The 26,513-nt window shown below is 43.6% G+C and overlaps 9 protein-coding genes across 9 annotated transcripts; 7 read left to right on the forward strand and 2 right to left on the reverse strand.

The window, feature by feature from the left end:
* Positions 1 to 224: 224 nt before the first annotated feature.
* O0I10_008207 (uncharacterized protein) lies at positions 225 to 1,010 on the reverse strand (the record flags this gene model as incomplete). Its single annotated transcript, XM_058488214.1, has 4 exons — positions 225 to 439; positions 511 to 654; positions 720 to 944; positions 1,007 to 1,010. 4 exons carry the CDS (start codon positions 1,008 to 1,010, stop codon positions 225 to 227), a joined length of 588 nt encoding a protein of 195 aa, XP_058341107.1.
* Positions 1,011 to 1,859: 849 nt separating this feature from the next.
* On the forward strand, positions 1,860 to 3,450 carry O0I10_008208 (uncharacterized protein; the record flags this gene model as incomplete). Its single annotated transcript, XM_058488215.1, has 3 exons — positions 1,860 to 2,052; positions 2,113 to 2,243; positions 2,302 to 3,450. The coding sequence occupies 3 exons, from the start codon at positions 1,860 to 1,862 to the stop codon at positions 3,448 to 3,450; spliced, it is 1,473 nt and encodes a 490-aa protein (XP_058341108.1).
* A 754-nt stretch (positions 3,451 to 4,204) lies between these two features.
* Positions 4,205 to 5,242, forward strand: O0I10_008209 (uncharacterized protein; the record flags this gene model as incomplete). The annotated part of the gene is made up of 2 exons (XM_058488216.1): positions 4,205 to 4,733; positions 4,803 to 5,242. 2 exons carry the CDS (start codon positions 4,205 to 4,207, stop codon positions 5,240 to 5,242), a joined length of 969 nt encoding a protein of 322 aa, XP_058341109.1.
* Positions 5,243 to 6,315: 1,073 nt separating this feature from the next.
* Positions 6,316 to 7,084, forward strand: O0I10_008210 (peptidyl-prolyl cis-trans isomerase A1; the record flags this gene model as incomplete). The annotated part of the gene is made up of 5 exons (XM_058488217.1): positions 6,316 to 6,330; positions 6,389 to 6,427; positions 6,502 to 6,685; positions 6,761 to 6,926; positions 6,994 to 7,084. The coding sequence occupies 5 exons, from the start codon at positions 6,316 to 6,318 to the stop codon at positions 7,082 to 7,084; spliced, it is 495 nt and encodes a 164-aa protein (XP_058341110.1).
* Positions 7,085 to 10,652: 3,568 nt separating this feature from the next.
* Positions 10,653 to 15,408, forward strand: O0I10_008211 (uncharacterized protein; the record flags this gene model as incomplete). The annotated part of the gene is made up of 11 exons (XM_058488218.1): positions 10,653 to 10,913; positions 10,970 to 11,861; positions 11,930 to 12,169; positions 12,227 to 12,421; positions 12,480 to 12,728; positions 12,782 to 13,269; positions 13,330 to 13,529; positions 13,592 to 13,864; positions 13,937 to 14,277; positions 14,344 to 14,813; positions 14,872 to 15,408. 11 exons carry the CDS (start codon positions 10,653 to 10,655, stop codon positions 15,406 to 15,408), a joined length of 4,146 nt encoding a protein of 1,381 aa, XP_058341111.1.
* Positions 15,409 to 16,653: 1,245 nt separating this feature from the next.
* O0I10_008212 (uncharacterized protein) lies at positions 16,654 to 17,648 on the forward strand (the record flags this gene model as incomplete). Its single annotated transcript, XM_058488219.1, has 3 exons — positions 16,654 to 17,120; positions 17,191 to 17,489; positions 17,551 to 17,648. The coding sequence occupies 3 exons, from the start codon at positions 16,654 to 16,656 to the stop codon at positions 17,646 to 17,648; spliced, it is 864 nt and encodes a 287-aa protein (XP_058341112.1).
* Positions 17,649 to 19,335: 1,687 nt separating this feature from the next.
* Positions 19,336 to 20,694, reverse strand: O0I10_008213 (uncharacterized protein; the record flags this gene model as incomplete). Its single annotated transcript, XM_058488220.1, has 6 exons — positions 19,336 to 19,581; positions 19,647 to 19,874; positions 19,972 to 20,064; positions 20,132 to 20,246; positions 20,306 to 20,384; positions 20,439 to 20,694. The coding sequence occupies 6 exons, from the start codon at positions 20,692 to 20,694 to the stop codon at positions 19,336 to 19,338; spliced, it is 1,017 nt and encodes a 338-aa protein (XP_058341113.1).
* Positions 20,695 to 21,560: 866 nt separating this feature from the next.
* On the forward strand, positions 21,561 to 22,236 carry O0I10_008214 (uncharacterized protein; the record flags this gene model as incomplete). The annotated part of the gene is made up of 2 exons (XM_058488221.1): positions 21,561 to 21,683; positions 21,754 to 22,236. 2 exons carry the CDS (start codon positions 21,561 to 21,563, stop codon positions 22,234 to 22,236), a joined length of 606 nt encoding a protein of 201 aa, XP_058341114.1.
* A 1,853-nt stretch (positions 22,237 to 24,089) lies between these two features.
* On the forward strand, positions 24,090 to 26,333 carry O0I10_008215 (uncharacterized protein; the record flags this gene model as incomplete). The annotated part of the gene is made up of 5 exons (XM_058488222.1): positions 24,090 to 25,053; positions 25,113 to 25,178; positions 25,233 to 25,548; positions 25,601 to 26,218; positions 26,285 to 26,333. 5 exons carry the CDS (start codon positions 24,090 to 24,092, stop codon positions 26,331 to 26,333), a joined length of 2,013 nt encoding a protein of 670 aa, XP_058341115.1.
* Between the last annotated feature and the right edge of the window lie 180 nt (positions 26,334 to 26,513).

Consider the following 26,513-nt stretch of genomic DNA (forward strand, 5'->3'; position numbering starts at 1 on the left):
CGTGAAGGAGAAAGAGGACATGTGCATGACTTTTCTTCCTACGTGGACGCTTGAGGGATCATCAAGTGGAAGGGACCCATCATCATGACAACATGAAACATTTTCGTATTGCAGCACAAATGCATGATGTAGTAGAGTTTAGTGTAGACGTTATTATTGATCAAAACATAAACAACACGATGTTCCATTTTTATTTTACATTGCCACACACGTATGGATGGATCTTAGTTGGCTTTTTCAAAGTATTCCTTGGACTTGTCGACTTCGGGCTTGATGGTCATATCGCCTTGATGCCAATTGGCAGGGCACACTTCACCGTGAACATCAGTAAATTTGAACGCGTCAATCAACCTCAAAACTTCATCCACGTTACGGCCAACAGGCAAGTCGTTGATGGTAATTTGTCTGACGATACCCTGTGGATCGATCAAAAACAAGCCTATGATGATGGTACAATGTTTAGAGTCTCTGTCTCTCTTTTAACACGTGTTTTAAAAGCACGCAAAGTACCTCGAAGAGTGACACCAGCATCTTCAAGCAAGACGCCATAGTCACGAGCAACTTGCTTGGTCTTGTCAGAAAGAATAGGGATGTTCATTTCACCAAGACCTCCTTGTTTGCGAGGTGTATTGATCCAAGCCAAATGAGAGAACTCTATAAACCATGCCATCATCAGCATTTGATATCCTTACTACTACACGTTGACATTATCTTATTACCGCTATCAACCGATGCAGCGAGTACCACAGTATCCCTCTTTTCAAAATCCTTCACTCGTTCGGAAAACGCGAGAATTTCAGTGGGACACACAAAGGTGAAATCCATGGGGTACCAGAAAAAGACAACGTATTTGCCCTTGAAATCAGAGAGCGAGATGTCCTTAAACTCGCCGTTGACAACAGCAGGCAGCTTGAATTGAGGAGCAGGTTGTTGAACTTGAGCGACTGCAATCATACAATCAAGGTCAACAATGGATGCATACAATGACTTCTAAACGCGTACGTACCCATTTTTGTGTGTATGGGATGAAAAGACAAGTGGCAATAGAGGCCCTATATGCCGACGGCCTTTTTATATGCCGGTTCTTTGATGTTCTATCCCCGATGGTCATGCGGCCACAAGCACAGCAAAACAAAGACAACATCACCCAAGCGGTAAATCTCCCAATCAAAAATGAGCAGGGGCAACCATCTTTGTCCCCTGTTTGCAGCAATCATGCAGCTCTTTGCAAAGTTTTGATGGTATCCTTCTACTGCAAAACTTTAATTTACAGTGACACATTGATCCTATGCCACATGGTTTATCCCGCTGAGTCAGAATTATGGATCCACTTTATGAAAATCAAAAACGGTTGCCATGACATCGCTATTGTATCATAGATAAAAGCAGGAACTATTATGTGTCTAGAAGAGTCCATTTGCCTATGGTGTCGTTGAATAGTCAATGTGTTAAGGGAGGAAGAGAGGGAGCTTGTTATCGGATTGCTCTAAATGTGCCATAACAGGTGAAATAATCGGCTGATTGTAAAAATAGCATTTGGCGGCAACAAAGAGATGGAAGGGGTAACTGACACCACTTGGAATAGAAGGGGCTGTCATTGTTCAAGCACTCTTTGACCACGCGAGTTACACGAAGCACCTATGTTTCCCACGTCCATCCGAGCACGGACGCATCATCGGTTGCGAAAAAAGATTTTCCACATTTCCATCGCGATCCCTATCGGTCTTGACCCGACACCGATCAATGGTCTAAAAGGCGGTAAACACCACGGGCTCTTTTTTGAGTTTTCTTTGTTGCTCCTCTTCCCTTATCTTTGCACCCGCAACCACTTTCCCTTCTTCCCTTTTCCCTTGCTCGCAATGAACCTCAAAAAGATCTCGCAATCCAACCTGTCATTTGATCCGTTGAAGCCTATCATTCTACGGGGTCCTCCCACTGAAGAATCAAAGACCGTCTTATCAGGCAATGTCGTCCTGACATTATCAAAGTCAACAAAGATCTCCAACATTGCAGTGACATTCAAGTGTACGGCTACCACGTATTGGCCAGAGGGTACTTTTATATCATTTGTATGTATGTCAAGGTTGCTTATCAGATATGTATGTAATATAGGAATTGGTGTTCGAGGCACCCGATTGACATCTGAAAAGGTGCTTAGCGAGGAGACCCTTGTATTGATGAATGAAACCAAGTACTTGTCTGAAGGTGTACATCGACTTCCCTTTGGCTTCCTTGTACCTAATGTAAGTAAAAACAAAGGGTTATTGGATGATCCAATCACTCACTTGAGGCTCTTTTTAGTCTGTGGTTGAATCGATTGATGATGTTTACGGCCGAGTACGACATACGATTGAAGCACGTGCTAGTCGACCTGGTATCTCGTTGCTTAACTCATGGCATTCCACCAAGACGGTGCTTGTATTGCGTACCTACATGTCCAATTCGCTGCTTACCAACAACACGGTGCAAGATTTATCACGTACTTTGGAAAAGAGGATTGGCCCAGCCGACATTCAAGTGATCATTGAACAAGCAGCATTTTCAGCAGGCGAAGCTTTCCATATCAGATCGATTATCCAACCTCAGATGAAGCATGTGCGATTGGAGCATATGGATGTCGTTGTGACGGAGCATTATCGATATCTTGAATTGGAGATGCGTGCACAAAGAAATGGACATGAAAGATTTCCGTTCCAGTTTCGAGCATCGACGAGTCTTTTGGATGAGAGCACAGATACCACGGATCAAGTACAACCCATATTCAGCTCCAGCAAGGGGAAATTGCTGATCGGTGATACATTCGCTCATCGGCTGACTTTTGCAACGCCTACCTGCCACCAAAACATCCATCACACAAGCACTCATTACCGAGAGATCCAGTTTCGTCACTATATCACCATCAAGTTGACGCTCTCTTTTCCTAATGAAGGTGATATCTGCTCCATGCATCCACTGGCTCCGGAAGATATCATGGAAGGTCCATTAGAACATCATACTCCAACAATCCATGATCATCATCATCATCCTGACGCGGCTGGATCCGGTTCATGGCAACATGTGTTATCCAAGTTCAAAGTGAGCCGTGACAAGAGCAAGGACAAGCGTCGTATCTATGATACCATTGTGTTCGATGTCCCGATAACGGTCTTTGATTGTCGTTTGAAAGAAGATTTTGGAAGATTACCTTCGTATTTTGAGTTGGGTGTGACTCCTCGTCAAGCGGCTCCTCATGAAGGCAAGAAGAAAAAGGAGAAGAGTAAATGGGCGCAACCAGAGATCGACAAGCCAAACGAGTTACCACACACGTATCTATGCGACTGTTACCATGACTTCGCTCGCCAAATGCAATACGCCTCTCAAACTCCATTCCTTGTCACCAGCAATCTTCCCCTTGAACGTGTCCCATCATTGCCACCACCAGAGTATGAAGCCACCAAGTATTTCAACTAATCCAAAACATACATTTTTATTTAGATTTAGATACCCATTAGTCATTAGCATTTTATATACTACATATAGCACACATTTCTTCAACAACAACACTATCACCACCACCTGCGCTTCAATCACCCATATCCTCCTTCCCCCCTAATTTGTCTTCCTTGCTTCGCCACGTTCCTGTTCATGGTGCAACAAACAAAAATGCAATTAAAGAGTCATTTATTATTTCATTGTTGGTAAGAGAATGGATTCACACCGACTACAGTATCGTGGAAAGTGGGTGTAACCGTGAAGGAGCAGGTTGAATTACCTCTTTTGGCGTAATGCCTTGGAACAACGAGCTGCGATGGGCCATTGGTAACGTTTCTCGAACATGCTTGGTATATGTCAACACATGTTTACATATACACGCATATAGCATATCGCAATTTACTTGGAGGATGACATTAAAATTGGATAAAGTAGGGATCTTCGTTACATGAGCGCGTTCCTGCATATTGAACCACGTTTTTGGACCTTATACTGAATCGGGAATGTGTCAATTAACAGCACATCACACGAGCGATGTGTGTGAAGAGCACCGATCGCTGTGTTTATTCATGAGACGGGGGACAGCGTAACATCTTGGGGGGAAAAAGTAGAAAAAGATTTATGCGCGTGAGTTTGGATCGCGTCTATATAAACGAGAAGGGGGAGTCCCATTTTCTTTCTTTCTTGTATGGCAAATGCCCTTTTCTCTTTTTCTTCTTTCTCCAAAGAAACAATGACCATTCAACAACAACAACCTCGGAAACGAACCCGCACATCGCCAAATCAATTGGCTGTGCTTGAACGTACATTTACTTCTTATCCTTCACCTTCAGGTCGTTTACGTGAGCAACTCTCCAAGCAGTTAGGGATGACCGAAAGGTCCATTCAAATCTGGTTCCAAAATCGACGTGCCAAAGAAAAGAACATTGCCAGGCGTACATCCATTGCTCAAACTCGTATTTTACGAATGCAGCAATGGGCTGCTTCAGCCGCCACTACAGCTTGTCAAATGCAAGATACCTATGATGCACCCATCTATTACTACTATTACTATTACTATTACAACCAACAACAACAGCAACCTACATCCAAATTTCCACCCGCACCACCACCACCCCCTCCTCCACCACCACCAGCATCCATGGTCCGTGCTCAATCAGCTGACTATAATCGCTCTCCTCCTCATCAAGAAGAACTACCAACAAATCGCTCAAGAGGAGCAACCATGCCACCCTTATCGAATATGGGAGGATGGAGTGATTGTAAGTGTGCTCATTTTTTTCGCTAATGCATCCTATTTCTCACACACACTACTTTATCCTTTATGGCAGTTTCCACATTGCTTGTCCAACACCAATTTTCTGCTGACACACTTGAAATTGGTACCTGGAAACGTATGGTGATGTTACCTAATGATATCCATTGCTTTTGTGATTTGGTGGAACGACAGCTGACTTGGGTCATTCAAGATGGCCCACTTTCATTTAAAATGATCTTTGCCTTGGATTCGGTACAAAGTATCCAGTTGCAGCAGTTGTCAGATGATCGCATGGAGATCAAATTGACATTACAAGCTCCTGAAGCTATAGCCTTTTACATGAATGGTGCCAATGGATGGACCCAATGTCGTGATTTCTCTCAAGATAAGCAAGCTACCCTCGTACCAGTGCATCGATTAGAAGGTCCGGCCGTTGTCTTATGGGCTGAATGGCAAGGTTTCCTCCAAACGCTTCCAGAAGATGATCCTTTGCATTCAAAGGTCTTTTTGTAATATCACACTTTTTGCATTTTCCATATACCCTTTTCTTTCACTTTCTCTTTTTCACTCCCATTTCCAATACTCAATGATGATTACCTCCCATGCACACACACAACTCTACACATGCACATGCACTTTTGTAACCCTTATTGTAACCAACACACCTATTCCCTCTGTTTTGATTCATATGCTGGAACATGATGACACAAGTAAAGAAAAAAAAAAGCGATGCCATTTACATGACATGTGCACACATGCATACGTATACAACTAACGGAGATGGTCTGGAACAGCAATACGATGCTTGCTGATGATGCCAATATATGGCTGTGCAACAAGCACTTGTTTGCATTGATAATAACGTGTGTGCAATGATCCCATGCCATCTATGGAGCATACTATATTGTTGTATACGTGGGAAATCTACCAGGATTCACGCGTCGGCCATCATTGCGGTTTTCCAATGACGTGAAGGGTACACACAAGAGTACATTCGTTGAAGATGAGCCACCGGCACAAGTTTGTGTTACAATTCAAGGCGCTGTCAGAATATATAAGCTATCGGTTCCTCCCCAACGCCGATTGCTCACCCTATCAAAACAATGAATACATATGCTGTTGCTGCATGTGCTAATAACGTTTGTTGGTGCATGACAAAATAAGGTTCCCTCCCAAACTCCTCAAAAAGCAAACAATGAAGCATCGAGCAGCATCCTTTGTTTGCTCTTTATACCCGAGACATGCGTGAAAATGACGTCTTTGCTCATCCAATACCCCAATGACATGATAATGATAAGGCTTGTAGCTCCTATTAAGTAGGAGGATTTTACCCAGCGAGTGAGCTTTGTCATAGATAGCATAATGGATCAACACGTAATACTGCGCCAAACACACAAGCTCAATTATGCAGTCCCATAGCAGAACGCGGTGGAAAGCCTTGGACTTTTTTCAATCATTGGGCCGCTACTTTTTCTTAACACGTCTCTCCGATTTAGGAACCGCGCGTTAAGCCCGAGGCAATAAAAAGTCCTCATTTTCCCGTGGTTCATAGAAACACCTACCTCTTTTTCTTCTTTTCTATAAACATGTCCAACCCTAGAGTAAGTTAAAGCTACTTGATAGCATGATCAACCTCATCTAATCATCGATTCCTCTTAGGTCTATTTCGATGTCGCAGCCGGAGGCAAGCCTCTCGGTGTAAGTACTCTTCTTTATTATGGACTCGCTTACAAACAAACCCGCGTTTATGCTTACATTCATCTATTCAACAGCGCATCGTATTTGAACTTGCGGCCGATACAACCCCACGCACCGCTGAGAACTTCCGTGCTCTTTGCACTGGCGAGAAGGGTTTCGGTTACAAGGACAGCATCTTCCACCGTGTCATTCCCCAGTTCATGCTTCAAGGTGGTGACTTCACCAACTTCAACGGCACTGGTGGCAAGTCCATCTATGGTGAGTTGGGAAAGGAAACGCGTGGTTTATAAAAGGAAGAGATGCTGACTTTTTCATCGATCGGTGTGATAATAGGCAACAAGTTCGCTGATGAGAACTTCACTCTTAAGCACACTCAACCTGGTCTCCTTTCCATGGCCAACGCTGGTCCCAACACCAACGGCTCCCAATTCTTCATCACCACTGTCCCCTGCCCCTGGTTGGATGGTAAGCACGTTGTCTTTGGCAAGGTCGTTGAAGGGTAAGTACATGGGTCAATCTATATATCGGAATATGGATTTGGACTGATCATGACGTATAATGTATAGTATGGACATCGTTCAGGCCATTGAGAAGTGTGGCAGCCAAAGCGGTCGCACCACCAAGGAAATCAAGATCACCAACTGTGGTCAACTCTAAACATCTGATCAACTTTGCAAATAAAACAAAAACGAGTGCTTGGTCATCGTTGTTTCAATATCATACATCTTGCCTTGTTTTAGCTGTCATGAGTAATCGAAGACAATAGTTTGACTTAAAGCATAAAAGACACCTCTTGTGGGCACCATAATCACACGTTGATTTTCAGCCATTGCATACCCCATCCTCATCCAGCAAAGCACGTGCCACCAAGTTAACAGCGTCATTGACAAGATCAAATCACAAAAAGGGAAGTAACTTATGGTACCGAAATACAGCCATTGTTCAAGACACAATCAATCAATCAGACCTTTTCTTTATCTCTCTTTCTTCCTTTAGCATGCCGTACAATAAATCTATCTATACTACATAATACAACGCATCAAGTGTCACACACACGACAAGGTCCACCAGCTCAGGAAGAAGGAAGGTTTGGAGAACTTTGAAATGGTTGACAAACGCAATCTCGTATTCGATAAAGTAATCTTTTGATCCGGCATCCTTCACACAAGATAGGCTGAGAGGTACAGCGACTTGTTCCAATGGGAGATACATTGCTAAGGGAGGTTTCCATCCTTTCGGCGTGCATTGTGCAAGGTGCGGTGGCGTATAATATGCATGGCGTGTCGAAACATGAAGTTGGATGATGATGATGATTTTACTGCCATAAAGTATCGTGTAAAGCATGACAATTCGATGCGCCAATGTTCAAGATCACAACATGAAGCATAATGGATCAAGTTGACAAAGCCTTTTTCCACGCGTTGTATATGCCCAGATCCTTCCATCCCATGCATCAAACCAATATCCATATCCATATCCATATCCATATCCATATCCATATCCATATCCATATTCATATTCATATTCTTAGGAAGTCGTATGTATTGAAACAAGTTGCTATACGTAAATAAAGGTGCTCCTATATGATGGCTATCTGCTGTCCACCTGAAAAGGCTGCAAGCCACGTTGCTGCAAGTAAAGAACGCGATTCGAGACAATGGAGCACGCGCAATGCGGATAGCAACTGCTGCAATGAACGCTGTTACGCTTGATCGTGGCAGAGGAGTGTGCAAGGCATTGTGCTGTATGAAAGAAGGCACGCGTTGTAGTGGAGTGGCGAAAAGAAGGTGTGCACGTCATGAACTTGCCCTTCAGTCGAAGGCAATCGAATCAAGAGAGTTGCAGGATTGACATGATGGGCTGAAGCAGGACAATCGTTCGCAGGTGGTGGTAGTTGTACTTGAATGGGCCAACAGTTGAGGGTGGGAGGAAGAGGGAAGCGGCTGAGAGCGGAAGAAGTGGAAATTAAATGGGTCGGACACCTCTTGTATAAATGCATGAACACTGTACATCCAATCCTTGATGTGGTGATTGCCCCTCTCAAGCATGAAACTTTCACACAGGATGCACTTGGACATGCTGATCAATGTCATTCGTTTAAAAGTTGCAGACTTCATTGTGAAGATTTAAAATGCGGGGCGGCCCAAATGGTGGATGACGGCAACAAAAGAGCGGACGGCCTACCGCCCCGAAGTTGCCCACTTCCAACTTGAAAATTGGTCAGGATGGTGCTCCGAGCATGCTGATCCACTTTTTTCTAATAAAAAATTCACGCTTCATTTGAAAATTTGGAACGAGAGCGCCCAAAAGTTTGAAAGACGGAGACATTCGCAGGGTCTGTCTTTCAAGAATTTATAGATTCACTGTTTGGGCGTAGCTCAGTCAAATCGACTCGGATCAAGAAACTGGAATGATGGAAATGATGGGCTGGAGCAGGAGAATCTTTCACATGCAATGGATTTTTCAACAACGCTGATTGTGAGGTATTGGCTGATAGCGTGCAATATACGGACTATCATGGATAGCTATAAAGTATAATCATCAACCCTTCCAGTCATGCAAAGTAGCTGTGTTACACAAACACGTCCCTCTGCATCTTTTACTCTGTCAAGATCTAGCTACTCGACAATGAACAAAGATCACTTTTCATATACCATCACGCTTGCCGCATAGTAAAACATAAAGGTGCCTGTATCTCTAAACTTTACAATCAAACGTGGGGTCTTTATGAGAACAAAGCTGCTCGTCGGGGTCAAAGCGATCTTGTGTCAAAATATGAAGTTCATCGTGGCCGTTCCCAGATTTCACAATGTCGCTACCAGCCAAACTGGATCTGGGGGTCGACCTCTTCGACGACGACGACCAAAAAATATTTTTTGGGCTGTTTGCGACATTGAACGTGAAACTTTCACACAAGGTGCTGTTGGCCAAGCCGAGCACATTGCTCTAATAAAAACCCCACGTTTCATTGTAAAGTTTGGAGATACAGGCACCTTTATGTTTGTAAGCGTGATGCTATATGAAGAGTGGTCTTTGTTCATTGTCAAGTAGGTGGACCCTGGCAGAGCAAAAGATGCAGAGGGACCTCTTTGTGTAACTCAGCTACTTTGCATGACTGGAAGGATGGAAGGATGATACTGTATACTATCGACAATAGCCCATACATTGCGAGCTATAGCCATTTCCGCACAATCGGCAACGTTGTAAATTATATGACATGCGAACAATGCTCGTGCTCCAGCCGAGAACTTCCATCATTCAAGTTTCTTGATGCGAGCTGATTTGGTTGAGTTACGGTCAAGCAAGGATCAATCAGTTGAGACATTCGAATGTATGCTGATGTATGGATTGATGTAATCTCTCTTTGACCGTAGCTCAGTCAAATTCCCTCGGATCAAGAAAGTTAAAGGATGGAAATGTTGGGCTGGAGCAGCAGAATCGTTCACATGCACTGGAGTGGGCAACGGATGAGAATGGGAGGAAGCGGCTATTAGTTGGCAGTTTATGAATTGGGAATCAAGAAGGGTACGAATACTGATATTGGTACAGGGCGGGATGTTACAGAGGTTATCTTTTATTGTTAGTATGGATTGCAAAAGATTACAGGTTCCTGTAAATATAAATACTACGACATTGTATTCTATGATTATATAAGCGTTTAACATCATCACCCCATAGGAAGCCTTGCAAAGTTTACGAAAGAAGTGAGCAAACCAATAAAGATTCACCTGGCATATGCGACACTCATTACTCAGGTACCAGGAACAATAATATGAGTGGCAATAAGAAGAGCGGTAGTTACAAGAATAGGAAGAACGCGTAGTATATTATGGATAGAGAGCAAGAGAGGGACAACATAAAAAGGTGCTCACATAAGGACTTGTCAAGTGTGCATATTATATAGGTTTGGTCACGCACATGCATGTGTACCCTTAAGTAATACCACGAGGTCGGATCATCGAACACTGATAAAGCATAGCTTAGAGTGAAGTTTGGATACCAAAAGGGTCGCAAGTATGCGCATGTGTCACAAGAATTAGCGACGTTGTTCCCCTTTTCTTCTTTGTTATAAAAAGTCTTCAATCTCATCTACATCGCGACGCTCTTTTTTAACTACTCTTATTCTTGAGCATTCACGGTCCATCATCTCTATTCAATACGCTCCGCATTCTCTTCAGCAGTAGTACCATCAACAGCCGCCATTCGAGTGTCCAGTGGTGTATGCATGGGTCCCATTAACGATACAGAACTCAAAGTTGGTGTTCGAGTGCAGGTGCAAGGCAAAACAGGCACCATTCGCTATGCTGGCACCACGAGCTTCCAAACAGGCAAATGGATTGGCATTGAACTCGATGAACCATCGGGCAAGAACAGTGGTATCGTTCAAGGCAAACGTTACTTCGATTGTCGTTTGAACCATGGTGTCTTTGTTCGTCCTAGTCAAGTGCGAGTACTTCCATCACGATCATCCAGTTCTACAAGTGAGGTATGTTTATACATGTAACACACTTTGGGCTTTGTCTAATACGTCTACGTTGCTAGGATGATGCCCTAAGCTCGCCACGATCGGATAGAAGCAGTGCCAGTTCAGAACGTTTTGCTCCTCCTCAAGATCCCAATCTTACAGCAGCTCGATCGTTACAACAACGAACGCCTTCACCATCATCTACTCTTTTACCTTCACGTATATCATCACCAGGTTCACGTATTGGACGATTACATCAACAATCAGGTGCTTCTGGTGGTGGATCAACTGCTCAAACAGGTCTTCGAAGGCCTACCATGATTGCATCTCCTCGCAGTAGTGCTGTACCAACAGCGAGTGTCACTATTGGCCCTGGTAGTGGCAAAAAGAGCATCATACGACGACCTCGTTCAGGAACACAAGGATCTTCAAACAACAATCATCCTGCCACTAATTCAGCATCATCAGCTGGTGGAGCTTCACGTGAAGCACGTGATAGACAGCTACATTTATTACGAGAACAACAACAGCAACGCTTACGAGATCTTCAAGAACATCGTGAACAATATGAGCGTGATGAACAAGCAAGAACAGCTGCAACTCCTGATAATGCTGATGAGGATCAAGATGTGGATAATGAATCAACCAAACCAGAGGATGAGGATGAAGATGAGGAAGAAGAGGATGAAACGCCTGCTACACCACCACAGCAACAAGATCTACCACAGCAACAACAACAGCAACAGCAACCAGCTGCACCACCCTCAGCTTCCGTTTATGGCACATTAGCACCATCTATGCCTGTCAGCAAATCCGAGCAAACAGTGCCGATGAAGGATTATGAGGAATTGAGACTCAAGCTCAAGATTTTGGAAACAAAGCGACAAGAAGATCGAGAAAGGCATCGAGAGAATGAAAAGGTCAAAGAAGAAGCTGAGCAATTTTTAACTTTGCGTAATAAACTTCAAGGTAAAGCATTGAAGAGAAACGCGAGGCATTTACAAAATGGAGGAGGATATTAATTGTGGATCATATAGACAAGGTTGCTGAATTGCAAAAGGATTTACGGGAGACGAAACGGCAGCTCAAGGAAACAAGTGAAGAAAGAGATGCCTTTGAATCCAAGTATACGGATGTCATTGAATCAATGGAAATGATGACTTTGGATAAGGAGGTCGCTGAGGAACGAGCTGAGAATTTGCAACAAGAAGTCAATGTGCTCAAGGACAAGATTGAGGAGATTAGTGTGGATTTGGATGTATTGAAAAAGGAAGCAGGTATGTATGGATGAATGAAACAAGTCGTTGTATGACACTAACACGTTCATTGTTTAGACATCCTCAATCGAGCACCAGAGAATACGGGCGAAGAAAAGACGCCGCTGGAAGTCATTCAACTTGAACGACACAATGACCGTCTCAAAGAAGCATTGATGCGATTACGTGATGCTACGCAAGAACAAGAAGCTGAGCTCAATCGTAAGATCAAAGCATTGGAAAAGGAGAACTATGAATTGGAGGATTACAAAGGTAATGATATCATGCGCATGTTATTTATATTCATTATTTGCTAATACAATGAAATCAGAGCAATATGAGCGTGTCAAGGAGCAACTTAGTGATGCTGATATGCAGATTGAGGATCTCAAGCAGCGTTTGGATGATGCCCTTCATGCTGAAGACCTTGTTGAGCAGTTGACTGATAAGAATCTTACGCTGAATGAGAAGATGGAGGAGATGCGTGTGGTGATCCAGGACTTGGAGGCTCTCAAAGAATTGGCTGATGAATTGGAAGAAAATCATATGGAAACCGAGAAACAACTTCAGGCTGAAATTGGTATGGGCGCATGAACGGTTCTTTGTTTGTGGATCTCTAATATTAGCTTATAGATCACAGAGATATGCTTTTACGAGAACAGCTCGAGCGTATTCGTTCAGGCGAAGAGACCAATGCTGACTATGAAGCGACCATCCAACAATTCCGAGAACTCGTCATCAACCTCCAAAACGATCTTGAGCAACTTCGACAACAAGAGCAAACGCAACAATCCGAACGCCATTCATTAAGCAGCCAATCACAAGCTATGATGTCACTCAATATGCAACTCCAATCCACTGTCATGAAGGCACATGCTAAAGCTGTCGACCTTGAACTTCGCAAATTGGATGCAGCTCAAGCCAATGACCGATTGACTTATGTTCAACCTTATCTTCCCGATTCTTTCTTCAAAACCGAAAACGACCCCATCTCTTGTCTCTTACTGTTTAAGCGCCTTGCATTCAAGTCTGAGCTCATCATTAAGCAACTCGACCAAAATCATCCAATCAGCGAAAAGCTTATGGATACCATCAACGAGAATCTTGTATCGGTTTGCGAGGTAAAAAGGAAGATTGGGAGATGGGGGAATGGCATTTAACTCAATGATTTACGTTACTAGATGAGACAACGAGCTGGTTGGTTAAGTGATCTAGCCAAGCGCTTTGTCACCTTTATTCAGCATTGCAGCCCCGATATCTTTACTCGAATGGGTCAAGTTTACCATGATCTTGTTGGCACCGAGCGTCGTCTCAACGGCATTGTCGAATTGCTACGTACCGATGAATTGAAGGAAAGCGAATGTGTATCCGATTTACAACGGTAAGTGTACGCATTGGAGGGAAAGGGGGCTATGTAACTCATTATGCTGTTGTCAATCATAGCATGATCGCGCAATTGGAACATCTCACAGAAGTTTATCTTGTACAAAACGGCGAATCAATTCTTGTGGATCAGTTCTTTGGCTTGACACGTGCTCTTGATCTCAACGCTGATCGAATGGCAGTGGAGTTGACATTTGTTAAGCAAGCCGTTGATAATGCGGTGAGAAAAGAAGGCATCAGCATTACTGAAGGAGAAGAGCGATTGGATTTCGACTACCTTGAGCCTTTGGGTCGCCTTGTGAGTCAAGCCAAGAATAGTAAGATTATGGCCAAGTAAGTGTATCACATGCTTCGTCATTTTTGGGATTCGAGTCTCACAAAGGAACCCAACAACCCCTTTTTCAGGAAATTATTACGCCAACTTGAAGACTTGTCAGAACAAGCTTTGATGCTCAAGTCCGAACATCTTCATCGTTTCAAGACACTTTATGCTATCAGCACCAAGCTCAGCCAATTTTGCTTTGAAGTTTACAAGCAGATTGCCGAATACATCAACGCCAAGCGAGGAAGCAAGGAAGAGATCAGCCTTGGCATCATCCAACAGATCGTCTATAGCAAGGCGGATGAGATTCTGGAAATTGCAGAAAGCACCATGTGGGAAGGTTGCTTGCGTACGCTAAAGTCGTTGACCAACGAGCTCACAGCCACAATTACTCGAATCGACAATGATAACAAGATGGACAAGAGTGAGTATTTTTAGATACAACCATGGTATTGAACGTGATCAAACTAAGACGTTTGTACATGAGTAGTTGCTACCGGTATTGCACCATGGATCCAGAGAGCTTCTGATATGAAGGCTGAAGTGGTGGTCAGCCATGATATGGAAAGAAAGTTGCAGCAACATAGCGATGAGATTGTCAAGTTGATCAAGGATATCAAGATGAAGGATCAGGCATTACAAGAATCGAATGTAAAGGTGGAATGGTTGGAGAAGCGTATGACAGTGGCAAAGAAGCAAACGGAGCAAATTGCAACGCTTGAGGAGACCTTGGCGAAGTCACAGGCTCAAGAACACATGTATGCCGAAGCAATTGAGAATCTGCAGGCAGAATTCGATGCCTTAGAACAAGAGCATGGCAAGCTCAAGGCTGCAGCGGCACAATCTGAGATGAAATGGCAGATGGCAGCCGACAACAAAAAGAGCGAACACGATCCTTCGACAAGTGACACTAGTACAAAGGAGACTGAAGTGGCCAACTATAGCCATGTGACCAGCCAGGTAAGATGAGGATGAGGAGAATTGGAATAGCATGGGTATTTATCAATCTCCAATATAGCTTGAGACCTTGAAGGCTGTCATTCAATACTTGCGAACAGAGAATTCGCATCTCAAGAGCCGTGATATCATCTCATCTTTGCAACTTGACAAGCTTCCAGAACACATTGAGCACAATGAAGAGGAGATCAAGAAGAAGGAGGCCTTAAGAACAATGGCTTTGGAAACGCGTGTATTAATCAAGGACATGCGTGCAGCAAGTGCAGTACCCAAGGTGGTTGCCTTGGATGGAGAACGAAGATCTGGAAAATGGCACAGCCAAAAGCGAACACCCAGCTATCAATACCAAACACAGCAATCAGTGCTTTATACTCTCAAACATCGCAGCGATCAACTTCGCAACAAGATGGAAGAATTAAAACCACCATCATCAGCTGCTACGGCCAACACTACACCAGCAAGATCACTACAACAAGCATTGACGCGGTCATTAGCAAGGATTCAGATACCCTCTCTGTCATCTTCTTCCTCGTCACATCGCATACAGCTCACAAGTGCTGCTGAATTTGAGCGGATCCATAGCGTATTCCTCCGTTAATAATAGTAATAAAAAACCACCCCCTCAACCTTTTGTATATCCAAACATTTGTTCAGCAGCTTTCCGATTAAACGAGCCGATGGGGCGTGTATGTATGTGTATACATGTGTCTGGAACATTCATCAATTTCCGCTTGTGTGTGTAAGGCCTTACTGGGTACAATGGCTTCCCCCTTAAATGCGTAGTTTTGCCATTCCTACATGTCCATTGTACCCACTTTCTCGGTTCCTTGGACCCGAAACAAAACAAAGAATGTGTTCATGTATCAAGTACATCGTAACACTATCCCATATACAATAACTCAAGATGAAAAAGCAATGGTGTGTGACCATGAAGATGTGCTGATACAATGCTTCGATCTTTCACACGCACACACGCACATACACACGCACGTATATATAAGCAAGGGATTTGACACAGCCCACTTAGCATCTACATCAGCTGACATAGACATGGACAAAGCACGATTCTAGATCGAGCGCGGGACGTGGTGCAAAGTTTGGTAATGGAAATGAGAACGTGCCACATGTGATTGTTTGTTTGGGAGCACTGTGGCTGCACAACAAGGAGGTGTTGCTGTGCCCTGTATTTGTTTATAGTTACCATGTCAATCGCAATGACCAAAAAAGTCCATTCTTAATCTCCAGAGAACCTTGTCAGATGAGCGATGCATAAGTATTTGTGTATTTTTTGACATGAATTCTGCTATATGCGCATAATGTTGACTTTTATACTTGCATTATTGATCACATTTATGTGTGCACCCATGCTAGTGTCAATGTCACAACATTGGTAACCAGAAGGAAACGGCTGTCAAACAAAGAACTAGACCAGTTGATAAAAGGCAAATGCCCCTGATGGGGCGGCGTTTATACGTAGGCCATCCTTCAGTAATTGACAAACTTTATTGGGGTGTGTTCACACAATCCGGGGTTGTGCAACGCCGCCCAGATGGCATGTTCACGATAAGCACCTGAAGAAGACACGCCCTTGTTACACCAAATGTATTCATCCATGATCCAAACAAGCAATAGAAAAGGAGGATGGATGAATGGAAATGTTAATTGTAAATGAAAAAACTTCATGGCGGCGGAGCAGCCAGGTGACAAATCCCATATACGACAACAATCGTTTGTGTGAGAGAGTGCTAGAGAGATCCAAAAATATAAGAGCCCATGTTGCAATGACTCTTTTTTTCTTTTTCTTAGTCCAATCACCAATTCCACCTATACACATTCATCCAAAATGCTAGCTCAGCGTTTAATATTAATAGTGACCATTGCTCTTTCACTGTTTTCGACATTGGCACTTGCCGGCATTCAGCACTGGCGCTTTCGCAATTGGAACAAATATCACAACGACGATGCTGGTTGGCGTACAGAATGGGGTCTACCTAGATCAGGTGGATGGTCATGGCCACGAGGCAATGGCAAAAATCATGCTATTGTCAAGGACCCTGCAGGTGATGATTACGTCTTAAGAGTACGGTATCCTGCAGGCAGCAGCAACCCTGGGGGTAAAATACAAGGCGGCATCGGGTTTTATGCACAACCTGTAGAATTGCCAAGGACAGCAAAGTTGGTCGTCTTTCAATACAAGGTCTACTTCCCATCCAATTTCACCTTTGTCAAGGGTGGCAAGCTTCCTGGATTGTATGGTGGACACACGGCATGTTCAGGTGGAAGTAATTCAAATTCATGCTTCTCAACAAGGTATGTATGGCTTTGATGATGATGATGATGCAATGGGTTCATGTTTGCATTAACATGACGTCTTTTGAAGGTTCATGTGGAGAACCGATGGTGCTGGCGAAATCTATGCATACCTTCCTGAAGCAGAACAACGTGAAAGCTTGTGTCAAGAATCCGATGTCATTTGCAACCCAAAGTATGGCTACAGCTTGGGTCGAGGATCATGGACATTTGCTAGAGGAAAATGGGTCACTGTGCGCCAAACGGTTCGTCTCAATACACCTGGTGTACGAAACGGCATGGTACGAGTGGATGTCAATCATCGACACGCCTATACCGAAAGGCGTCTTGCATTTGTCTCCAATGAAACAGGCAAATTACTCGGCATCGGTACGTGTAAAAAGCTATTCATGCATGCCTTGTGATCCATCCAAGCTAACGTACATTATAGCATTCCATACATTTTTCGGTGGTAATGGTGATGATTGGGCACCTTCCTCTGAACAACACTCATACTTCAAGGACTTCCATATGTTCGCATATTACTAAGAGTAGCGTATAACAATAAACTAATAGAATAGCATACACATGTACAACGTGGTATCCAATGAAGAGGCAGCTTCCCTAGTCTTATGTAAATGTGCATTATTGGTATCGTAACCAAGTGCTATCATTAGGATCACCATTGCTGGTGGTGCATAAAATTAAAAAAGTGGGAAGCATGACCATTCATCTTCAAAGGAGAGGGCACGTGATATTACTAACTCTTTAATTGTCCCATTCTTTGCCTGGGTGACTCCCAGATGGATAACTCAAGTATGCATCACCTAGCAACAGGGGATGGGCAGCATAGTGATTCATATCTAGCGTCGTCTAGTAACGTCATTTGATGCCTTGAGGGTAACACCAAGGCCAAATGAAACGTTTTCCTAATACAACGTTAACTATTGCTATTGCCTAGCAACCTTGGTTGACATGGAAACTATAGTACTTTGCATTTTGCATCAAAGAGACACACCGTAGCCAATGTATATGTCTAATTGATTGTATGTCTTCTTTGACGTGCTTCAACCAATGACAAGCGCGCATGTATAGCAGTTTCGAATCAATGCTCCTCGTTGTTACTTGATTGAACGTGATACACTGCGTCTTAGATATTAGGAGTAGAATGCGTAAAGGAACAACAGCTCTTTTTGCATTCCTTTTGATGACTTCTGCTTCTATCCTTCGCAATTGAATTCTCAAAGCGATTATGTATGCTACGCATGTAGGGCGTGGATACGAAATAAAGGAGGGATATTATGAACATGGGTGTGCCAACCGCTTACGCAGCCTATTTATATTCACAATGCACCCCACTACAATGCCGCATAATAGGTTGGTTGTATACATCATCAACCCCAAGATGTCTGTTGACAAAGTTGAAGTTTTGTTTTTTTAATCAACGTGTGATTGATGATGATGATGCCATCAATGCAAGATTTCGAGGTGTGTGAATGTTCACGCGCATACATATGCAAGTGATCCAGACCCCTTGCTCCCACCAACATCTTCTTGTTTTCCTATGTATGCTCCTCACTCCTTGTTTTTCACTGCATTACCTTCATTGGTCTTTACTTACTTTGATTATCATCCACGCACATCTCAGCATTGGTTTTGGAGGAATGTTGTTTATACGGCCAATGAAGATGCTATTCTTCTTCAACTTTTGTGCTCCCCATTACCTTCTCCTTTACTTTCCCAGCCATCCTTCTTTGTATCCTCACCCTTATTGAGCCATAAAGACAGCAACCTGCAACACGGAACCATATTTTGGAGAGCTTAATAGCCCCACCCTCATCAATGCAAGCACGTTCCGAATACACCCTACAGCAGCACCCAATGCTGACAAGGGTCAAGGAGAAAGCTAGAATGCTTAGCATGGCTTACAGCTCTCTCACACAACATCAACCATTATCCCCTGATCTCCTTTGTGGCGAAGTTGTTGTTGTTGTAGTGTAATTTGCAGCAAACAAGAAAATTCCAACTTTTTAGCATACAAAGATGCAAGGACTCCTTTTTCCTTGTATAGAAAAAAGTTACTAACAATTACTGTAAAACTAATGGATATGACAAGGGGACAAGGGGATGCAGGTTAAGGTAAAGTAGGTATTGCTTGATATTGGGGATAAGGATGGATGTCAAAGGTAATAACCAAACTATCCTGGGGGATCATATACATTGTTGTTGTTAAGCTCTAGTGTTTTCCTCCAGATGTAATGTCGGTTGATTTGGCACTATCGGTGTCGTCGTCAGGGCGTATAGTAGGATGGACGACAGGAAGATCATACTTCATGGATCGTTGGTGATTAGGCATATCACCATCAAAGGTCATCTCGCCAGTGACCACTTCGGTGGTGTTCAGGTTCTTTTGTCGAGTATCAGATTGGCCATTTTGACCAGAGGAGCTTGTAGTTACCCAATGTACAGTAATGACGTTGATCTATCGATGCATACAGCTGTCAATAAAGGGGATGAAAAAGTTGTAAAGGGGAGGCGAGGACTTACTGTCACATCGAGCGTGCAAAGGGTGAGACAAACAAGGCCACGCTCATGGCCATGGGTCCACACCACACCCAACACATTAAGGAATGAAATCAAGAGACACACCAAGGATGCCACCAACGTGCGTCTTGCAAGGCGATATAGCTTTGATGTTTTCCAATTGGTGCGTGAATTACGACCCACACTCATTAATGGTTTCATAAAAAGCCAAGTCAAGTACAAGTTGAAGATCTGCAAATAACAGTGTCAATGTACGTTGCACGAGCATACATAATGCGTCACCCCTTGTTCCCGTGTGGGGGGGGGGGTTTCTCCACTTTTAACTTACAAAGTCATAAACCAATAATGGAATACTGGCAATGGGCTGCAATCCAATGGTGCACTTGCCATCAGGCTCGAGATAAATGTTACGGAAGGTCATCTGTTGTGTCACAAAGAACAAGAATGTTGGCATACAACCCGTCAACATAATGAAAAAATTCACATACCATAAGAATGAAGATCACAACGTATGGACAAAGAAGGACAATGTGAAACTTGTATTGGCAGGTTCTGAGACGAGTAGTTTTGACTGCTGTAACAAGATGCACACGTTCGATAAGCCTGTATCATGAAAAAGAATAAGCATCATTGAGCAAGAAGCATATGCAATCTACACTTACCATGCATAGATGGCAATTTTACTACCGGCATAGAACACGTCGCATGAAAGCATACCAAGAGTGCATGAGATGATGTTATCTAATCGAGTGGATCAGCTTTCATTTCATTGTCCATCACATTGATTTGGCTTACTATTATTAGTAGAAACAACAACAATGGACGTTGCTGAGAAGGCCCATGAAAAGAAATAGAGAATAATGACCAAAGCACGACCATAGTTGATTGTCTTGAGCTTCTCGCCGTTTGTTTTGGCACCGAGAGCAAGAGCAAGGACTGTAATGCAAGCCAATGAAATAAATTCGGAACCCACTTCAAGAACATCGGGACCAACAAGGTTGGCATCACCGCCGGTTGCAATATCCGCTGACATGGATGTATTATCGCTCATGACAAAGTTTAAAGTAAGTGAGAGAAGAGTCAAAGAATGCCATTTCGTGTTACTTTATATGTTTTGCTGTCAAAGGCGGCAATAACCAAGGAGGACAAAAAGGGGGAAAACTCAAATGAGGAGAAAGTGTGAGTATGTGTGTGTGCACATCGATTTGTCGTATCACTGGGATCATGGTGGTGGTGCACCATCATCATCATCATCCATCACCCAAACAACCTCTCGCCCCTCACTCTTCCCGGGAGAGATGATGCTGTGCATGTCAATGGCTGTTTACAAACTATACCCAACGCATACATACACCTGCTCCTTAATCACTCCTTTGCAACAAAATCAAGAATCTACAAGCTACGTAGATGCAAGTAAGCCGTGTCAATCCATACTACATTCGGCATAAAGTCCTTCCAAGAAGAGTCAACCCTTGACGGAGGAGGTCCATATCCCCGTCCACCACCACCACTCGCGCATGGATCACACGCTTCCACCGAAAGAAGGATACATGCAATACACCGTTCGAAAATGGGTCTCTCTCTCTCTCTTTCAATTATCCTTGTTTGGCAGCTCTCATTCCCCTTTTTACCTTTTCTCCTTTGCACAACGGCTCTTTTGATGTTGTTGAAGAAGCAGTAAATGATGCTGTTGTCATTGCTATCCACTACCTCTTGTTGTTATCCTCCGGATCCAAATTGTTGCTCCTTTCAATGATACGTTGTATTTATTTGATGCTGTTGCTAGTGTTACTAACGGGAGGGGGTGTATGGATTTGGATGCACAGACAATAAATCATGTGGACACCGGGATTGAATTTCCTCACGCGTCTCTGCCATTCACTCACTTTACCTTTACCCAAACTACTGTTGTCGAGCATGCTTATCGTTCAAGGAGAGGACCAATATATCAAGCAATACCTTGAAGCACTTTCTTCACGTTCTGTACGCTATGGAAAAGATTACTGCTCGCGTCAATTGCCATCAAGTCCACGCATCAAGGTATGTTTTGAGGAGAAGGGGTTGATTGAGACACTTGCCAACGTCCATCTCATGCCTTGTTTTACACCAGCGCAAGCCAAATGCACCTGAGGAAGCAGCAGCCGCAGCTGCAACGATAAGCACTGAGAGTCCAAAGATTGATGTCGTTATCAAGGTACTCAAGCCAGCCTCGCAGCTTACCATTACCGGCATCTCGGTCAATGACACGATTGAAGATCTCAAGGAACGTATCGCCAAACAATACGGCAACGGCTTAACTCTCAACCGACAACGTTTGCTTCTCAAGGGCAAAGCACTTTCAGATCCAAAGTGTTTGAGCGAGTATAATTTGACTGACAAGGCAACATTGCATTTGATGATCACAGCTGCACCTGCATCACCCGCCTCTTCACCTGTGGTTGGTCGATTTGGTCTCTCGGCAACAGCGGATGAAAAGATCAAGGATCCAGCATTTTGGGATGCAATCAAGTCGACTGTAGCACAACAACTAGGAGGTGTAGACAAGGATGTAGATATTGTATTGGAAAAGATGAAGAGTAATCTCTCGCAATAAAGGGATGTGCATGTTCATTTCCTGGTATAATGCAAAACACGCTGCTTGATCAAAGTTGGAATTTGATGAGGATCGATGAACTTCCGTCATACTCAAGAGTCATTTCGTTCATGAAGTAAGAGATCCTTATCACTACTCGAAGATGATATTGCTGGCCAAAAGCAAGGTAATGAATGAGAGGAATGATCCATACGTAAAAAACGCCAATAGCAAAAGTCCTCTCCTCCAAGATGTATTTAATGATGCTAAAATTGCATCTTGACCATGCAACGGCCCATAAAACATGCTACTGTTAGGCTTGTTCCTCAGCTTCCCTCTATCTACAATAGTAGCAAGACCATTCCAAAGAACTTTGAACCATCATACAACGATTTCAAATCTCCCACCCTGTAAGTTTGTGCTATTTGCTTTCACCACATGAAAACGGAAATCTAGCATGCGAGAGCCACAGATAAAGCTTTTATGATCTATGAACGGGTTTCTACCAAGCATGTACATGCATTGTCAAGGATCAAGTCGACCTATGTGCATGGGCCAACACCATATACGGAAAGCCATTTTGTGTCACGCATGCGCACAGACTTGTGTCAGCCTTTACACTTGCCCTATGCCATTTTTAAGCCGTCCATTTTCTCTTCTATGACGCATTGATCAATCAATTCGACACACAGCATTCTTTTTCATCTGCTATCTTATATCATTACCATGGGTATTCTTGACTATACAAGTTCATTTGAGTTTTCATCATTGAGAAGAAAAGGTAGAAGAGGGAGATTTAAGCACCAGGTACTGAAATGCTGTCGAACCAAATGTTTGGTTGATAGATAGTGGAGAAATTAAAGATGAAAGATCCTCAATAACTAGTCAAGTGCAATAGCGGCGTATCAATCAAGGAGTAGGGCTAAGAAGAACCATTGCTTTGGTTGGTTAACGTTGGGTGTTGTTGTAAGGCGTTGCTGAGGAGTAGTTTACGACATGCATTGTATGAGTACTATAACCGATGATCAGTGTACCAAACCTTCCTTTACTATTTCCCTTGAAGTCAGTGCTCGAATCAAAAGAAAGCACTCTGGCAACCCATTTGGGCCATATAGTAGTAGTCATATTGATCACGGATGATTCCTGTATTCTAGCAAGCGATGAACACGTTCACTGTCACCTGTTGTTGATGTATTGAATAGCTCGGTATGAGTGCCAAAACTTAGGTAGCAAGGATACTATTTTCATTCATGAACCTTGATACTGGTAGATGTTGTTTCTTTGTTGTATTCATGCAGCCGATGTTATTCTGCTAGCCGTTATTGGGGATGTTGTAAAGGCGCGCCACGTGAATCAAGCTACATATGCAATGCATTTTCCAAAATGGGATGTTTTTGGATAGGGTGGCAAAACCAGTTTTTCATTGTTGATAAAGTAAAACACAAGGAGGATAAAGCTGTTCATTGTTGCCATGGCAATGAATACAAGGATACGTAAATAAAAACAACCCGAAATGGAAAAGATGCATTGGAATTGCATGCAGTGTATGCTCTTTTGATTTATAACTTGAAATGGGGTCATTATTGAGAATGAGCCAAGTGGAGTGGCGCGTGGTGGGGATGTGTGCGTGTGTGTCATAGATAATACAGCCTGATTCAATTTGCGGAACTAAGATTCACTCCTTTATTCGTTTGCAATTCAAGAGAACAACGACTACAGCTACTTTATATAAACCGTCGCACCTATCTGCCCTACTTGTTCGTCGACACACGGTTCTTAACAACATATAAACAACGTCCACCATCCAGATACCATACTGGAAGTCCTATGTTCACTTTCCCAACTGCCGCTTCACCCAAGATTGCAACGTCAACATGTCATTCGAAAGAGATAATGAAGGAGCCCCACTCGACACTTATGGCGGCTTACACATGCTTCAGCAGCAATACTACAGCAATCCAGCCGCATCTGCAGCAAGACGTGCTGGATCGCCGGCACCATCGTCATCGTCACCAGGCAGCTATCCTTTTGCAATGAGTATGGCAAGATACGGTGGTAGTGGTGGGACACCACCTGTTGTGAAGACTCCTGCTGGTAGCAACACGCAAGCACCAACATCTTCAAGCAGCATCAGTACCAATGGGAGCTTGTTATCGAATGCGTCACCTCATGTCGCTAGGCAGCTTACCTATGCTCAGATATCTCGACAATCAGCGTCACCACACCACCACGCACGTACAGCAGCTGCTATGGCGCGTAATGTCCCTGTGGGTGCTACAGTCACTATCACGGATCCAAACAACCCTAACAAGACGCTTAATGGGATCATGGGCAGTGGTGGTAGCACCAACAGCTTTTCGTCCGAGAGTAGAACAGGCGCCAAAGCACCGACAGCAAACAGCATTAGCAACAGCAACAACAACAATGAAAACAACAACAACAATGATGCATGGAGTACGCTTGATATGGGTGGAATGGGTCTCAAGAATATCTCTCCTGCATTGTGCAACTATTACACCTTCTTGACGGTGCTTTACATCAATCACAACAATCTCACTTATTTGACACCCGGCATATCCAAGCTATCCAATCTACGCACGCTGGATGCATCAGGCAACAAGTTGACAGAGATCCCTTCCGAACTTGGCATGCTCATCCAATTACGAGAGTTACTTCTCTTTGACAACAATATCATCACTCTGCCCACGGAGCTTGGTTCTCTCTATCAGCTGGAGACTCTTGGTTTGGAAGGTAATCCCATTCAAGCGGACATCAAGAACATTTTATTGCGTGATGGATCGGCTGCTGTCATCATGTCCCTTCGAGAGAGTGCACCAGGTATGAATATTGGATATCGGTGGATAAGGTCATGGAGACTAAATCAGGATCATTGTTAGTGGGTATGCCTCCTCCACAGCGTGAATGGATTTCTATTGAACACTCTACTTCAGGGGATAATGATGGTAATGTACACGTGTAAGAAAGTGGGAGAATCCATGTGCTAATTTCAATTGTAGAACGATTCACCGTGCTTTGTTACAACATTCTTTGTCAAAAGTATGCGACCAATCAAGCTTATGGATACACACCTTCTTGGGCATTGTCGTGGGATTATCGAAAGTCGTTGATCATGTCCGAGATCATGACCTATGGTCCCGATGTTGTGTGTTTACAAGAATTGAGCTTGCAGCAATATGAGGAAGTTTTCCAGAACGAGTTCCGTGAAAGAGGAGGCTATGACAGTGTCTTTTATCCCAAATCGCGAGCCAAGACTATGTCGGAGCAGGAGCGAGGTCAAGTGGATGGATGTGCTACGTTCTTCAGAGCATCCAAGTAAGTGAACACGAATGTGGATCAAGGGCAAATGAACTTATGGGGCATTTAGGTTTGAGCTTGTTGAGGTGAATTTGCTCGAGTACAATCAAAAAGCGTTACAACGTGCCGATTTCAAGAAATGCGCCGATATCTACAATCGTGTGATGACCAAGGACAACATTGCAGTGATGACGCTTTTGCAGAACAAGGACACCAAGGATCACGTGCTGGTAGCCAACTCTCACATCCATTGGGACCCAAGCTTTGCAGATGTCAAATTGGTGCAGGTGGGCATGTTGATGGATGAAATTGAGGCATTTGCATCCAAGCACACCAAGCATCCTACTCGCTTGGCAACAATCATTGCTGGTGATTTCAATTCCGAACCCGAATCTGGTGTATATGAGTTCTTATCCAAGGGCACTGTCAAGCAAGATCATGATGACTTTGGAGATTACTTGTATGGAGATTACACAACGGATGGTTTATCACATCCTCTCGCTCTCAAGAGTTCATATGCATCCATTGGAGAATTACCATTCACCAACTACACTCCCGGTTTCAAGGGCGTTCTCGATTACATTTGGTACACTAGCAATACGCTTGACGTATTGTCATTGCTGGGCCCTATCGATCAAGATTATTTGAACAAGGTGGTTGGATTCCCCAACCCACATTTCCCATCCGAGTAAGTATTCTATTGGACGTGGTATTTGGGCAAAAGTCATGGTCGTCTAATGTTCTTGTTGTATAGTCATATTCCCATTTTGGTGGAACTCAAGTTGAAGCCTTCTCGCAAATAGACTAGATCTCACCTACTCCCCCGAACGTCTCCATTTTCCTCCACCATCTCCTCGATCATCCTCGCTTTTTTGTCTGTCATATTTTTTTGTTTACCTTTTGCAGCACACTTTGTCACAACCGCATATTCACAGCACACTCACACTCACATTTCACACGCACGCACACACACACACACACAC

The sequence above is a fragment of the Lichtheimia ornata genome (assembly GCF_029851405.1).
Source record: "Lichtheimia ornata isolate CBS 291.66 chromosome Unknown scaffold00042, whole genome shotgun sequence".
Classification (NCBI taxonomy): domain Eukaryota; kingdom Fungi; phylum Mucoromycota; class Mucoromycetes; order Mucorales; family Lichtheimiaceae; genus Lichtheimia; species Lichtheimia ornata.